This window comes from Pristiophorus japonicus, chromosome 5 (genome assembly GCF_044704955.1).
Source record: "Pristiophorus japonicus isolate sPriJap1 chromosome 5, sPriJap1.hap1, whole genome shotgun sequence".
Lineage (NCBI taxonomy): Eukaryota > Metazoa > Chordata > Chondrichthyes > Pristiophoridae > Pristiophorus > Pristiophorus japonicus.
Genome location: NC_091981.1, coordinates 167,100,525 through 167,116,351, shown reverse-complemented (window position 1 = coordinate 167,116,351; position 15,827 = coordinate 167,100,525). Strand labels below are relative to the sequence as shown.

General features: G+C 42.9%; 1 protein-coding gene across 1 annotated transcript in view; it reads left to right on the top strand.

The window, feature by feature from the left end:
- Window positions 1-15,827, top strand: part of LOC139264505 (probable acyl-CoA dehydrogenase 6) — a 167,919-nt gene that overhangs the window by 53,649 nt on the left and 98,443 nt on the right. The window contains exon 2 of the mRNA XM_070881078.1: window positions 9,994-10,114. Coding sequence (XP_070737179.1) covers window positions 9,994-10,114 — 121 coding nt within the window. The remainder of the gene's footprint in view (window positions 1-9,993; window positions 10,115-15,827) is intronic.

The window sequence follows — 15,827 nt, the reverse complement described above, 5'->3', positions numbered from 1 at the left end:
GTCTGTCTGGGGAGGGATCGCGGGAGGCTCGGTCAGGAATTGTGGGGGGGTTGTCAGGTATTACGGGGGAGTGGGCTGAGGATTGGAGTCGGCCAGGAATTGGCGGGGTCGGCGGTGGAGTTTGGAAGAGGATCAAGGCTGGCCACAGAAGGATTGTGGCGAGCCTCAGCATCATCGGTGAGGTGGGGGAGGTCTCATGGTGAGGTTTCGAGGCCTGGGAAGGCGATCAGAGGCCTCGTGGTGGGATCTCCGATAGCAAGGAATGGGTTAGGTAGGGACCCTGGGTCCAGGAGATAGGTATAAAGCCACTTACATCCTGGATGCAGCAGTCCCCGCCTCGGTTTAACAGCCGGGTTTCACGAATTGTGTGAAACCCATCCGCATGCAGTTACATTCAAAATGGAGGTGAAAAAAGAGTCTTTCAGCCTCATTGTAATATTTAAATTGACGTACCGCCCCCTGGGAGTGGGTTGGTTGCCCACGCCCCCTTCCCACCTCCGTTAAAAGTGGAAATGGGCAGATTGGAAGCAGGATCAGCTCAGGAATCCCATTTTTATAAATTTAACTGCCTCCATACTCCAAACCTACCTGTCTTGAGGGGAAAATTCCAGCCAATGTATTTATTTTTCATGAAGCAGTATTCCCCAGTTTTGTGAAGATTTAATAGAATATTTTTAGGGATGACAGATTAAAGTTACATAGCTAGATTGGCGGAACTGGGATTGTTCTCCTTAGAGCAGAGAAGGCTAAGAGGTGATTTGATGGAGGTGTTTAAAATCATGAATGGTTTAAATGGAGTGAATAAAGAGAAACTGTTTGCAATGGCTGAAGGGTCGATAACCAGAGGGCACAGATTTAAGGTGATTGAGAAAAGAACCAGAGGCAACATGAAGAAAAACATTTTTACACATGAGTGTTTAGGATTTGGAATACACCGCCTGATAGGGTGGTGAAAACAAATTCAATAGTCACTTTCAAAAGGGCATTGAATAAATACTTGAAGGAGAAAAATTTGCAGGGATATAGGGATAAATCTAGAGAGTGGGACGAATGACCTCCTTCTGTGCTGTACTGTTCTTTGATTCTGATTCAAACTTTCAACAAAGTTTTGTGCACTGTAAAACATGCCTTTGATATATTATACCAGATATGTACATTTTTCTCTCCTACATTGGTATACTTTTACACAACGCACAATTCACATTTAATGTTAAGGCTTAGTCCAATAATGGGTCTTTGACCTGAAAACATAAGGACATGGAATTTGCGGTCAGCAGCTTGTGTGTTTTGCAGCTTTAAGATGTCCTTCAGTACATGAGGAGTGCTAAAGTTGTAAACAGGAAGACTTTCACATTTACTGTTGAGGCTTACTTCAATAAAAGGACTTTGAACTTGTTCCGTATGCAATAAAGGTTCAAACTGAGTACTGTTTAACTAAGCAAGGTACAACCTTGCTCTGCTTTATTTAGGCCCAAAGTGTCTGACTCACAAAATGGCTGGCCTTTTATACTCGAGCAGCACCATGTGCCTCCAACAATGACACCATCTGGTGGCTACAAACAGCATGTACATACATGACAATACCCTCCTCTTGAGATCTTATCACAGTCTTTCACAGATTGAGACGGTCCGGTTGACCGTCTCAGTTCGATTCCAGCCTTGGGTGAATGTGCGGAGTCTGTTGTGGCTAGTGGCTGGATGGCTGACTTGTTGGGGGTGGCAGTGGCCATGTCTGGAATTACAAGTCTATTTTTATTGAACAAGTCCGTGATGGAAATTCTGGATTCACTGCTGACCCTTGAGTCCACTGAAGGCTGCTGGTAAGTTGGTTGGTCGTCAACGGTTTCTTCGTCCGACTGCTCTGGCTCATCTGTGTGCTTCAGCCCCAGGAAGGGATCTGCAAAATCTACATGGATCCTGGACCAAGGTTTGGATGGCCATGACCACAGACTCAGCAGCGATTCCCCTGGTGCTTTTGCAAAGCTGCATGCAGGTGTTGCACTGATGCACGCATACTTCCAGCTCAGAATCAATTCCTGGCCACCATATGTGGGACCTGGCAATGGCCTCATCATCGCCATACCAGGATGTGTGCTGTGTAACGCACGCACAAACTTCTTTCTCCCTTAGGCATTACAACACGATTGCCCCACAATATGCAATCTGCTTGAATAGATAGTTCATCCTTGCGACGAATGTACGGTTTGGCCTCCTTGCACATTTGCTTAGGTATGGCAGACCAATCCCCTTTGAGGATGCAACCCTTTACCACCGATAAAATCAGGTTCTGGCTGGTCCAGGTCTTAATTTGTTGAGCCGTGACAGGGGTGCCTTCACTCTCAAAAGCATCCATGATTAACATTAAATCTGCCGGTTATGGCGTTTCCACCTCCGGTGTGGGCAATGGCAACCGGCTCAAAGCATCGGCACAATTCTGTGCCAAGTCTGTGGCGAATGACATAATCATAGGCAGATAATGTCAGCACCCACCTTTGGATGCGGGATGAAGCGTTGGTATTGGTACCTTTGCTCTCGGAAAACAATGAAATGAGCGGCTTGTGATCAGTCTCTAATTCGAACCTCAGACCGAACAGGTATTGATGCATCTTTTTAACACCGCACACACACGCTAAAGCTTCTTTTTCTACCATACTGTAGGCTCTGCTTTAGACAAACTTTTGGAAGCATACGCAACAGGCTGAAGTTTCCCCGACTCATTGGCTTGTTCTAACACGCAACCAATTATATATGACAATGCGTCACAGGCCAAAACTAAACGTTGACATGGGTCATAATGTACCAGCAGCTTGTTCGAGCAAAGCAGATTGGTGGCTTTCTCAAAAGCTCTGTCTTGCAATCCGTCCCACACCCAGTTGTTGCCTTTTCTCAATAGCATGTGCAGTGGTTCAAGTAAGGTGCTCAATTTAGGTAGGAAGTTACCAAAGTAGTTGAGTAGACCCAGGAACGAACACAGCTCTGTCACGTTCTGCGGCTTGGGTACATTTTTGACGGCTTTGGTTTTCACGTCAGTAGGTCTGATGCCATCAGCGGTGATTTTACTCCCGAGAAATTCGACCTCTGGTGCCATGAAGACGCACTTTGAACATTTAAGTCTGAGTCCCATTCTGTCCAAACGCAGTAGAACCTCTTCTAGGTTGCTCAGATGTTCCTTGGAGTCACGACCGGTGATCAGGATGTCATCTTGGAACACGACAGTTTTGGGAACGGATTTCAGTAGACTTCCATATTCCTCTGGAATATTGCTGCAGCCAAGCGAATTCCAAACGGGCACTTGTAGTAAATAAACAGTCCTTTGTGCGTGTTAATGCACGTAAGTCTCTTCGACGTCTCGACCAACTGCTGGGTCATATAGGCCGGCGTCAAGTCCAGTTTTGTGAACGACTTCCCTCCGGCTAGCGCCGTAAACAAATCATCAGCCTTCGGTAACGGGTACTGATCTTGTTTCGAAACCCTGTTGATCTTAGCCTTGTAGTTCCACAAATTCTGACTGCCATCACTTTTCAGCACAGGAACAATGGGGCTGGCCCATTCATTAAATTCGACCGGTGATATGATCTCTTCATGCTGGAGTCTGTCCAATTCAATTTCGACCTTCTCCCTCATCATATACGGCACTGCTCGAGCTTTATGATGGACGGGTCTTGCCTCTGAGTCCACGTGGATCTGCACCTTGGTTCCTGTGAAGTTGCCAATACCCGGTTCGAACAGCGAGGGGAACTTGCTCAATACTTGGGCACTTGTATCTTCCTCCAACAACAATGCCTTTATGTCATTCCAGTCGCATCTGATTTTCTCCAACCAGCTCCTGCCGAGCAGCGTTGGGCCATTGCCTGAAACAATCCACAGCGGTAACTCATGAACCACACCATTATACAACACATTAATTTGTGCACTGCCTTTATCAGTTCTTTGGTGTACGTGCGCAGCTTGGCGTTAACGCGGCTCAACCTGGGCCTCACAGTCTTAGTATCCCACAGCTTATTAAATGCCCTCTCATTCATGATCGATTGACTCTCCCCCTGTGTCCAGTTCCATCGATAACGGTATCCCATTAAATTTCACGTTATGGTTATGAAAGAGTACAGTCCATACACTTCCTCCTCTGGAATCTTGGATTGCGTATCCGGATCCGTGCTAGTCTGACTCTCATACTCCACGTGGTGTGTCGCAGCTCGCTTGCTCATCTGCGGACACTTGCGCTGGAGGTGCCCCACTCTCAGACAGCATTTGCAACTATATTGCTTAAATCGGCACTGCTGGTGCCGGTGATTTCCCCCACAACGCCAACACGGAGAAGTCGGGTACATTCCCTCTGGCAGACTTTGGGCAGCCACAGGTTTCGCGAATGCAGCTGGATAGGCCTTGTCATGTACTACTTTGCCGAATGCTGAATCAGTCACATTTACAGTACTTGCCGAGGTTCGGTTCTTCACCAAAATTTGCTTTAAACTCCTGTCCGTCGACATACATGATTGAGCGATCTGGATGGCCCTTTTTAAATCCAACTCCTCCACCGCCAGAAGTTTGCGCAGGATCACCTCGTGGTTGATACCGATAACAAAGAAGTCCCGCAGCATGTCTGTCAACATCGTCCCGAACTTGCACGGTCCCGCTAGATGTCTCAGGTCGGCAACGAATTCCGCCGCGCTCTGGCCCTCCGATCGAACGTATGTTTAAAACTTGTATCTCGAGATGATGATGCTATCGTCTGGCTTGAGGTGCACTTGTACCAATGTACACAATTCCTCTTATATTTTCTCTGTTGGATCACTAGGCAATCAGACCATAAATCTTTGAACTGCACACAGTGAGGAACACAGCCTGGTGCCGATCTGCATCGTCGACCCCCTTCATTTTGTTGGCCACAAAGTCTGCCCAATCTTCTCCCTCCACGAATCGCTCTAAAAATCCAATCGTGCTCATTTTGCAAACAAAGGTTCTTGTATTCTTGTCGCCAAATGTTATGTATCCAATAAAAGTTCAAACTGAGTTTAACTAAGCAAGGTACAACCTTGCTCTGCTTTATTTAGGCCAAAGTGTCTGACTCACAAAGTGGCTGGCCTTTTATACTCGAGCATCACCATGTGCGTGCTGCTCAGTGGCCTCAAACAATGACACCATCTGGTGGCTACAAACAGCATGTACATACATGACAGAACCGAAAACACAGGGGCTGGGAATTTGTGGTCAGCAGCACTCAGACGGCACTCACTGCTGACACCAGCTCAGTGTGCACTGTTTCCCTCTGCCCCAGAGTAATGGCTTTGAGGTGTCCTTCAGTACATGAGGAGCCACAGATACTTTGCTCTATAAAAATAAAACCGTACTAGCCTCAATTTTAAAAAGAATACTTTGCTAATGCACAAGTTTAAATTAATTAGCTTAGAAACCTATTTAGGTCACACTAAATGGATCCATAGGTTTTAGATGACTGTTCTGCTTAATGGATCAGTCTGGACAAGCAGGTGGCGGTGGATAAGGTGTTCCACAATAACAATATGGCTCAAATAAACTAAGTAGATTGATGTAGCAGTAAGACCACCTAATTTTGGTTGAAGCAAAGAATTAGAAATTCAAATATTAGTAATTTAAAGCTTCTTCTCTTTGGTTTAGAACTAGCTATGTCCAGTTATTGTAAGAATATGTAAACATGCATGTCCTTTTATGGCAATTTCAAATTCATGCATGTATTTGAATGTGCCTTATTTTGGATATGAGGGTTTATCAGCTGTGGTATTCAAATGTAATTTGAGGATCTTGTAGGCGAACTATTAGAACTGTTTCAGAAAAGTTATACTTACCTCACCTACCATTATTGCTCATCCTATTGCAGCCTCTGATTTTTTTTTTCCTTTGTCTTATTTTTATACCCTGTTTATCTTGTAGCGTGTTCCTGTTTTACTTCTCTGTCTGTACCAGTCTCTTCCTCCTTTATTCTCACTTGTTTTGTTTCCCTGTTTTGCCCTCTCTGCAGCACCGGTAGAACTCTTTGTTAAACTTGCCCATTGTTCATAACATAGAATAAAGCCCTATCTGCCAAACACCCAGTTTCTCACATGAAAGGTCAGTCCAAAACCTCAATTTTTTTTAATGAAAAGGAAGCATTTTTCAACTTTTCATATGTAAGAGCAAAGTTTGATGTGATACAAATTACGTAAGGGCAGTAGTGAGTTAAAAACATAAGCCACTTATGATGCAGCCAAAATAACACAACTCACGTCTAAGGCATTCTTCAATTATAATCTGTACCACTGAATGGTTTGCTTTCTACATACATGCCAACTATAAGCAGTTCACCCTGATATCTTTTTGAGGGTTTGTGTTTCAGTTTGCACAGAATGTTGGTGTTTGCTGACAAAAATCAACGTAAAGCAGGTCTCCCCTCTTTTTTGCTCCCTCCTTGCTCGTACCCAGGTTCCTGCTCCCCTAACTACTACCCGAATCCCTACTCCCACTCCTACCTAATTCCAGTTGGTAAAACCCCTCTTTAATCAATGCCATTAATTCCAGCTGATGTATATTGTCATTGGGAATGCATGCGAGAACAAAAGTTCCTGTCAACAGTGTACAGCGGCTGGTATCATAGGGAGTGGGGGGAGAGAGTGCCAGCATTACCTAAGGATTGGAGAAAGAGAGCCATGTTTTAATGGGCTCACCACTCTCTTTACCACTTGCTATTGCCCCGATATCTTCTGAAATTTTTTTTTTCATATTCTCTTTTTGCCTGACTTATTATTTTCTTGATCACATTCTGTACTTTCTATAATCCTTCCAGTCCTCACATACTACCCTTCTTAGCTCTATATAAACCTCCATTTGTTTTATTTAATACTGATGCCAATCACTTTCATAGGCCATGGTTGCATCACACCAGGGATATCCCTTTTGACTTTCATAAATATGTTCCTCTTTAATTGATTCCACTCTTGGTCGGTAAATATGGCTATACACAGAGGGAAAGGTGAGAAAAAGGACAACAGATGATTAAATTTCAAATGCCTCCATGAGTACTAATAGTGTAACTTGATTGTGAATATATTAGAAGCCACAATTTAATGGAGAGAAAGGAATGCCTGTCAGGTTAGTTTTCCTTCTCTTCTGCCTGATAACCCATTCTCTAGGACAGTGTTTCACTAACTTTTAATTGAGGTTCACAGTTCCAACCATTGTTTTTCTTGACAATCACTCTCGAGAAACTGCCACATGCAGAACTAAAGAGTAATGGGATGTGTGTCCAGTGGCGGACTGGCTTGCCCAAAAGGGCATGAGATTCTTTGGGATTCTTGTAGACAAAGAGGGGTACCGATAAGACAATGTTGTGGAACCATTCACAAGGGGCACTCAGAAATTTCCCATATTCCAGTCCTCCCCTTTGTGGGTCTTTACCTGTGAATTCACTACTCAGTGAGCTGATTCAAGTCATGCCGTTGGGTGCAGATACTTCCACGAAAGGGAGAGAACAAAAACTGTTGGGCTAATTGTTCTATTTTAATACTGTGTGTTCCCTTGTTATCTGGAGCTACTAACAATATTCTATTGCCTTCTTATCTGGAAAAGAAGAGGTAACAGCGCTAAATATTAGCCTGTGTAGATACCATAATTGGTCAAGTCGTGAATGGTTGCTCAAAGACATATGGCCTACATTTTCCATTCAATGAGTCGATGCCAATGCAGACTTTGGGCCCAATCATTTCCTTGCCCTCTGATCCCAGCAGATTTGGGGTTCAGCTTATTTGAGTGTTTGTGAATGGCATCTTGCAGTTTTTCTGGTGCTGCTGGGTTCTTTGCCTTCACAGAGTGATAGAAGTGAAGAGAAAGGACAGAAGAAGAAAAACCTGTGGTCCTGAAAATCCACAGACTGTATTCCTGATGATGCCTACCAGACTTATCCTAACGGATTTGAGGGTCAGTGGTATGGGGTCATCAGGAGGATATTCTGTTTGCATGGGTTCACTGGCTCCACTATAGGCGCATTTCCAGTGCCTGCCTGCCTCGTAGGCGTATAAATTTAGTGTGTGTTTTCTATGTGGGGAGATGCCACGGTTCCCTTTACAGTCCATGTTCCTTTGGTGGCCAATCCAAAATTTTAAATAAAATGCTCCCACCATTCTTTGGATTCCATCACTCCTCTTACCTGAACCCTCTCCCAAATGGGGCCCACTTGCACCCATCTGGAAGCCGGTATGTTTCATCTTTGTCAGCATACAGTAATACACCAAGCCCCTTCTGTGCCAGATAAGGGAGAACCTGAAAGGAGTCTCTTTCCTTGGCTGTGCCCTCTCCCGACTTCATTGGCTTTATAAAGGGGTCGGCTTTAATTCTTACACGGTTGACTGGTAAGTTGGTGGGGACCTGGCTTAGCTGAGTTTCTGCATCTTTCTGATGGGTTCTGCTCGCAGAGTTACAGTGGGAGTTTGGTGGGACCTTAGAGTAAATTTGGTTCTGTATTTTTCTTTTACTTATCTTTAAAGCTCACATGTTACCTGATATGGTCAATCACACTGCAATGATCTTCTTTATGCAAGGTGATCCTTTCCTTTTTGAACCTACAACAGCCTCCTGAGTAATGCTGGACATGGGGAATGCAACATTCCTGACATTGCTAAGATGTTAATGACGGAAATATATCGGATGATGTATTCTGTTATTAACCTATCATTTGCATACAGTGTCTACCATCACTTCTGATGGAAAATGCTGAAAGTAACGATGGCAGTGAGGGAGCAAGTGGAAGGGTTTTCCTCCACATTTCCCATCTGCCCCAAAACCAACTCAAGATGGGTGCTCAATCTTTGGGAAATTTACACCATGGAGTTTTCAATCAGCTGCAGGTAAAGAGATGGCCTGCTAATGGCTGTTGAAGCAATTCCATCTTTTATAACTAGCTGAGGTTTTTGTGAAAACCATGACCTCCACAACTGCTTAAATTTGATCTGACTTAAGATGCTTAAGTCAGATCTTATTACAGCCCAAAACTGCATCAGGCTAAACACTTTTGTAAGGCTAATCACTTTAACAATAGGAGTGTTGCAACACCAGCATTGTAGCATACGTAACATAATGGATTAAGGCCAGAGAATCTTAGAATGACCCAAGCACTATGAATGGGATTTGCACTTACAGAGTGGCCTGGTTTTGCAATCAGTATATAATTTAAAAAAGATTTCTCAATTAAATATTTAAACACTTTTCCATAACTGCTTTGCACTAATTCTTCAAACTACATGAAAAATTGTTCTATGAAACAAAAACTGTCTGGTAATTTTCTGTGGGGCTGATGCATAAAGTGCTGTATTGTTTCAGGTGCCTAGCTCTATGTTATTGAGTGATCGGTCCTCCTTATAACATGGACAGGGAGTGCTTTGTGCACATTAGCCGTCAGCCCCCCTTCCTCATCGATTCTACTTAAATGATGCTAAAGCCCCATCGTGAGATTGGAGCACACCTGCAGCAGTCCTTGTTTGGAACAAATATTTTGCGAAGCTGGTTTAAAAATTTTTTAAATTTTTCTCCTGGGTTGTACTCTCCTTCCCTTTATTAGTACACCTAATTTCTTTGGCTTCCAAAGGTCAATGTGCTCCAAACCATTAAACTAAAATAAAAGTGACGGTGCTAGAGTGGCCAACAGCAGCTCTTCACTCGCTGCTGGTGCTCAGTATCCTGACACTGATTCCTATGATGTTCCCATCACATTAGGTTCTCGACACTGGGAGTGCCACAAATCTATTTAAATAAACTGATCTCATTATTGGGTGAGGTCTGCTCAAACTGGCTCACTGAGTGCCTGAGGAGCAGTGGATCCTGCAATGCCACGTCAAAAGTGCATTATTGCCACTATGTGTCAAATAGGAAAAGTAATATAGGCCTGGCAACTTTTTAAAAAATTAAGTAATATTTATTTGTTACAAAATCTTACTGAGTCATCCTTGTTGAAAGATGCTGATAAAAGATTATTGATTTTATTTCTAATAGATCATTGAGAAGAACATCAATCCCTTTGTTGATAAATGGGAAGAAGCAGGGTTATTCCCAGCCCATACAGTCTTCAAACTTCTAGGACAAGCTGGCTTCCTGGGTATTAACAGGCCAACAGGTAACTCACATTTATGATTCCATAATTATAATTCTGCACTATATGCTATTTGAGCATAAGAAAAATTACAATGCGATAAATAGCTTTAGAATTTGTTCAAAAAGAGGTGAGAAAAGCAAATAAAAAATGTATAGCCTCAAGTATACGTCACATTTTTTGTAGCAGTTCTCTTGAGAAAGAATTAGAAATAATTGAATATAACTCAAAGTTTTTTTATTTTGTGCTTGGATTGTAGGAGGTACTTTGCTGGCCATCCTTAGTTGCCCTGAGCAAATAGTGGTGGGCTTTCTTGAACCTCTGTGGTATTCACACAAAGTAGGAAGTTGCAGAATATTGACCTAGCAACCATGAAGGAACTGCAATATATGGCCAAGTCAGGATGCTGTGTGACTTGAGGGGTACTTGGAGGGGATGGTGTTCTCATCCTTCTTGGTGGTAAAGGTTGCAGGGGAGAGAGATGTTGTCAAAGTAACCTCAATGAATTGCTACGACAACTACTACCCGTTTTTTTAATATCACGTTTAACATAGTAAAACGTACCAAAGCACTTCACAGGAACGTTATCAAACAAAATTTGATATTAGGGCAGATGACCAAAAGCTTGGTCAGAGGGGTAGGTTTTAAGTAGTATCTTAAAGGAGGAAAGGTTTCGGGAGGAAATTCTAGAGCTTTGGGCTACAGTGCATCCTGTAGATCTTACATACTCCTGTCACTTTGTGCCTTTGATGGAGGGGGTGGATATTGAGTCCAGCGGCAGCCAAGCGAACTGCTGTGTCCTGGATGGTGTCGAGCTTGTTAAGTGCTATTGTGACTGCACCCATCTAGGCGAGTGGTGTGCTTTCATCACACTCCTGGCTTTGAACCTTTTAAAGAGGGTTTGCGGCATCAGGAGGTTAGCCACTCATTGAAAAGTAAAGAAGAACAATTTGTATTTATATAGTGCACCCCTCAAGGTGTTTTACAGCCAATGAATTATTTTTGAAATGCAGTCACTGTTTTGTAAGCCAATGTGATAGCGCGTTTGCACACAAGTCCTACAAACAGCACTGAAATGAATGGCCAGGTGATTTGCTTTTAGTGGTGTTGCTTGGGGGAAGAATGTTGGCCAGGTCCCAAACTCTGCCCTGCCTTTATAGACATGGTGTTGATGTGGCTGGTCCAGTTAGACTTTTGGTCAGTGGTGACCCCAGGATGTTGATGGGAGAGTTGACGATGGTCAGCAGAATAAAGGGAAGAAGCTGAAGTGCAGCTCGTGGCCATTAGTTGCAGAGCAGTGCTGACAGATAGTTGGGAGCTGGTTGCCAGTCCATCCTGCTACCCGGAGAGACCGCTGTAAGGAATTAAAAGAATAAATATGCTGCAGTTATCTTTATTTTAAAAAAAATTAAATTTTGTGAAAAAAGCAAAGATTTAGGAAAAATGCAGATGATGGGTGGAAGAAAATCAGTTGTAATGTAAAGAATGGGAAAAGTTTGTACTTATGGAAAGCAAATGGATTTGTGAAACGGAAATCATGCTTGACAAATCTTCTGGAATTTTTTGAGGATGTTTCCAGTCGAGTGGATAAGGGCGAACCAGTTGATGTGGTGTATTTGGACTTTCAGAAGGCTTTCGACAAGGTCCCACACAAGAGATTAATGTGCAAAGTTAAAGCACATGGGATTGGGGGTAGTGTGCTGACGTGGATTGAGAACTGGTTGTCAGACAGGAAGCAAAGAGTAGGAGTAAATGGGTACTTTTCAGAATGGCAGGCAGTGACTAGTGGGGTACCGCAAGGTTCTGTGCTGGGGCCCCAGCTGTTTACACTGTACACTAATGATTTAGATGAGGGGATTAAATGTAGTATCTCCAAATTTACGGATGACACTAAGTTGGGTGGCAGTGTGAGCTGCGAGGAGGATGCTATGAGGCTGCAGAGTGACTTGGATAGGTTAGGTGAGTGGGCAAATGCATGGCAGATGAAGTATAATGTGGATAACTGTGAGGTTATCCACTTTGGTGGTAAAAACAGAGAGACAGACTATTATCTGAATGGTGACAGATTAGGAAAAGGGAAGATGCAACGAGACCTAGGTGTCATGGTACATCAGTCATTGAAGGTTGGTACAGCAGGAGGTTAAGAAAGCAAATGGCTTTTTGGCCTTCATAGCGAGGGGATTTGAGTACAGGGGCAGGGAGGTGTTACTACAGTTGTACAGGGCCTTGGTGAGGCCACACCTGGAGTATTGTGCAGTTTTGGTCTCCTAACTTGAGGAAGGACATTCTTGCTATTGAGGGAGTGCAACGAAGGTTCACCAGACTGATTCCCGGGATGGCGGGACTGACATATCAAGAAAGACTGGATCAACTGGGCTTGTATTCACTGGAGTTCAGAAGAATGAGAGGGGATCTATCTCATAGAAACCTTTAAAATTCTGATGGGTTTAGACAGATTAGATGCAGGAAGAATGTTCCCAATGTTGGGGAAGTCCAGAACCAGGGGTCACAGTCTAAGGATAAGGGGTAAGCCATTTAGGACCGAGATGAGGAGAAACTTCTTCACCCAGAGAGTGGTGAACCTGTGGAATTCTCTACCACAGAAAGTTGTTGAAGCCAATTCACTAAATGTATTCAAAAAGGAGTTAGATGTAGTCCTTACTACTAGGGGGATCAAGGGGTATGGCGAGAAAGCAGGAAGGGGGTACTGAAGTTGCATGTTCAGCCATGAACTCATTGAATGGCAGTGCAGGCTCGAAGGGCCGAATGGCCTACTTCACTTATTTTCTATGTTTCTATAATAAACTAAGGACTGGAAATGTAAAAATAGCATATGGAAATAAATATTATAGTATCAAAAATTAGGTTACAATACTTAGGAGAATAAGCAATTCAGAACAGCATAGAGAATGGACAGCGTTTCATTATTTACTGCCTTAAGAGGCAGGTGGACTGACACTGAAAAAATATCTATTAATTATTTAGATGAAACTGAATAATAAACAATCTACTGGCGATGGTTATGTTATTGTTAAACACAAGCAGGTAGCATTTCGAAGGATTAAATTGAAACGGATTGTTTTATTGTTTAAGAATTTATTTTTAATATATCACAGTAGGAAAAAACCAACTCAAGTTATTATTTACAGTTAAAATAATGAAAATAGATACCAATCTTTAGGAAATATTATTGCAGCTGTGAGCCATAACAAATGGCACTAGAAAAGAAAATTGTGTACACCATGGAAAATATTTGTCATTTCTGATGGCACTGAACTAAAACGGGAATGGGGAGATGGTTAGAACATTAGGTAGAAATTGATTGCACTGGATCACTCATTTGTGCCAGAAGCAAACTTCTAATTCGGTTTTCAGAACAGTCAAGAAATGTATTTTAATATAAATATATTTTAATTGGATGCATGTTGCCATGTATACACTCATTGTGAATCTTGCTGGGAATACTGTGTGTTAGTTATAGTATTTGTCAGGCTATATCTTGAGGGTCTTTTCTCAAAAGTGTTGACTGCCAAATTTTTAGTCATCGCAGTCATAATTTTGAAAGCGAGGATTCATCTATTTTTGTTCCTTTGAGGATGAAGAGGAGAATCAAAAGAGGGATGCAAGGAAGGCTATTTTGTATCAGAGGTAGATTGCCCTTACTCGTCATTACACACAACCCATGCTACAGGCAGAAACGTACATTACCCTGGATTGTTGGAGGAAAGCTGCTTTCACAGACTCCACTTCACCAAGGAGACTGATAGTGTTGTGCCAGAGTATTTGATTTCCAGTCAACCTCCAATATAGTACTGGCTATCAAGGCCATCTCAGTCCTAAATCTCTGTTGCTAGTTCTTTCCAACATGGCATAGTACACACTAGCAATATCAGACAATCTGCAGTTCAAAGATGTGTGAAGTTAATTGATGCATTTTTTGCCAAGATGAAAATTGTCATATAACTTTTTTCTTTCTTGGGCAACTGTCATTAAAATAAGAGGGTACTGAAATGTTTTTAGATGACAAGATCTAGGACTAGGACATCATTGGCACCCAAGTAATCTTACAAGTCCCTGTACATAATCGCATAGCTTTCACGAAGTGCGAGAGTTTCCAGGAAAGGCCATCAAAGTGTGACCATCAAAACACGATCATGAAAATGGATACTCACTTCCCAGGCAGCAGTCATGAACTCTTCATTTTAAGGTAATCCACTATGCCAGGATTATTTATATAGCACTTTCGGCATTTTCAATAAATCCTGATATGCCTCACAGTCAATGCTGTACTTTTGATGTGCAGGCACTGTTGTTACATAGACAAATAAAGCAACAAGGTTGCAGAAACAGCATATGAGATAAATGACTAGTTTTGAGATGGTGATAGAGGGATGCATATTGGCAAAAACACTGGGAAAACTGCCTGCTGTTCTTCAAATAGTACCTGGGATCTTTTAGTTCACCTGAGTTGGCAAACGGGCTTGACCCCAGGACCTTCTGACTTAAAGCTGAGAATGCTATTAACTAAGCCAAACTAAAGAAAGAATGCAAGGATAGCTCCGAGGAGAATTAGGCTACGCTGGTTCCGGATACCTCTCTGGTAGTCACAAACATCAGCAGAGTTCAGATCCAGCAAGGCCCATGCGGCCATGAGGCTCTTTATTAAAAATTTACAGGCCGTATTTTTGAGAAGTTTGCGACCGGGTTTTTGCCGCGATTTGACTCTACGCAGCGAAAACCCGGTTACAGAGCACGGGCGGGATCCTCGGGTACCTGTCTGCTTCAAGTACCGCCAGGGACAGGTGCGCCGACGTGCAATGACGCAGATTGCGTTTGCATCCAACTTTCAGCGCTCCCTCAACCCGTATGCCACGCCCAGAATACCGACGGGTTGAACCTGTCAGTGCAACCCTGCCAACAGTGGGATGTATGAAAACCTGCAAAAAAGATAAGTTACATTTTTTTTTTGCAGCAATTAGATAGTTAAGGGTCTTGTAAATGTTTTTGGAATGTTTTTTGGAATTTTCTTTTCCCCCTCCCAAAGCCTGTTTCGCAGCGCTTCCGGCCCCGGACTAAATTTGGTGAAACTCACATTTTTGCGCAGCGAATCCTCATGCAACGCCACCCCCTTACCAATGGTGCAGATGTAAAACCCGAAAGTTCGGCCTAAAAATGGTAGCGCAGTGAAAACGGCTAGAATAGACTGGCAAATGATACTTAAAGGGTTGACGGTGGATAGGCAATAGCAAACATTTAAAGATCACATGGATGAACTTCAACAATTGTACATCCCTGTCTGGAGTAAAAATAAACTGGGAAGGTGGCTCAACCGTGGCTAACAAGGGAAATTAGGGATAGTGTTAAAACCAAGGAAGAGGCATATAAATTGGCCAGAAAACCTGAGGACTGGGAGAAATTTAAAATTCAGCAGAGGAGGATAAAGGGTTTAATTAGGAGGGGGAAAATAGAGTATGAGAGTAAGCTTGCTGGGAACATAAAAACTGACTGCAAAAGCTTTTATAGATATGTGAAGAGAAAAGGATTAATGAAGACAAACGTAGGTCCCTTGCAGTCAGAATCAGGTGAATTTATAATGGGGAACAAAGAAATGGCAGACCAATTGAACAAATACTTTGGTTCTGTCTTCACGAAGGAAGACACAAATAACATTCCGGAAATACTAGGGGGCCGAGGGTCTAGTGAGAAGGAGGACCTGAAGGAAATCCTTATTAGTCAG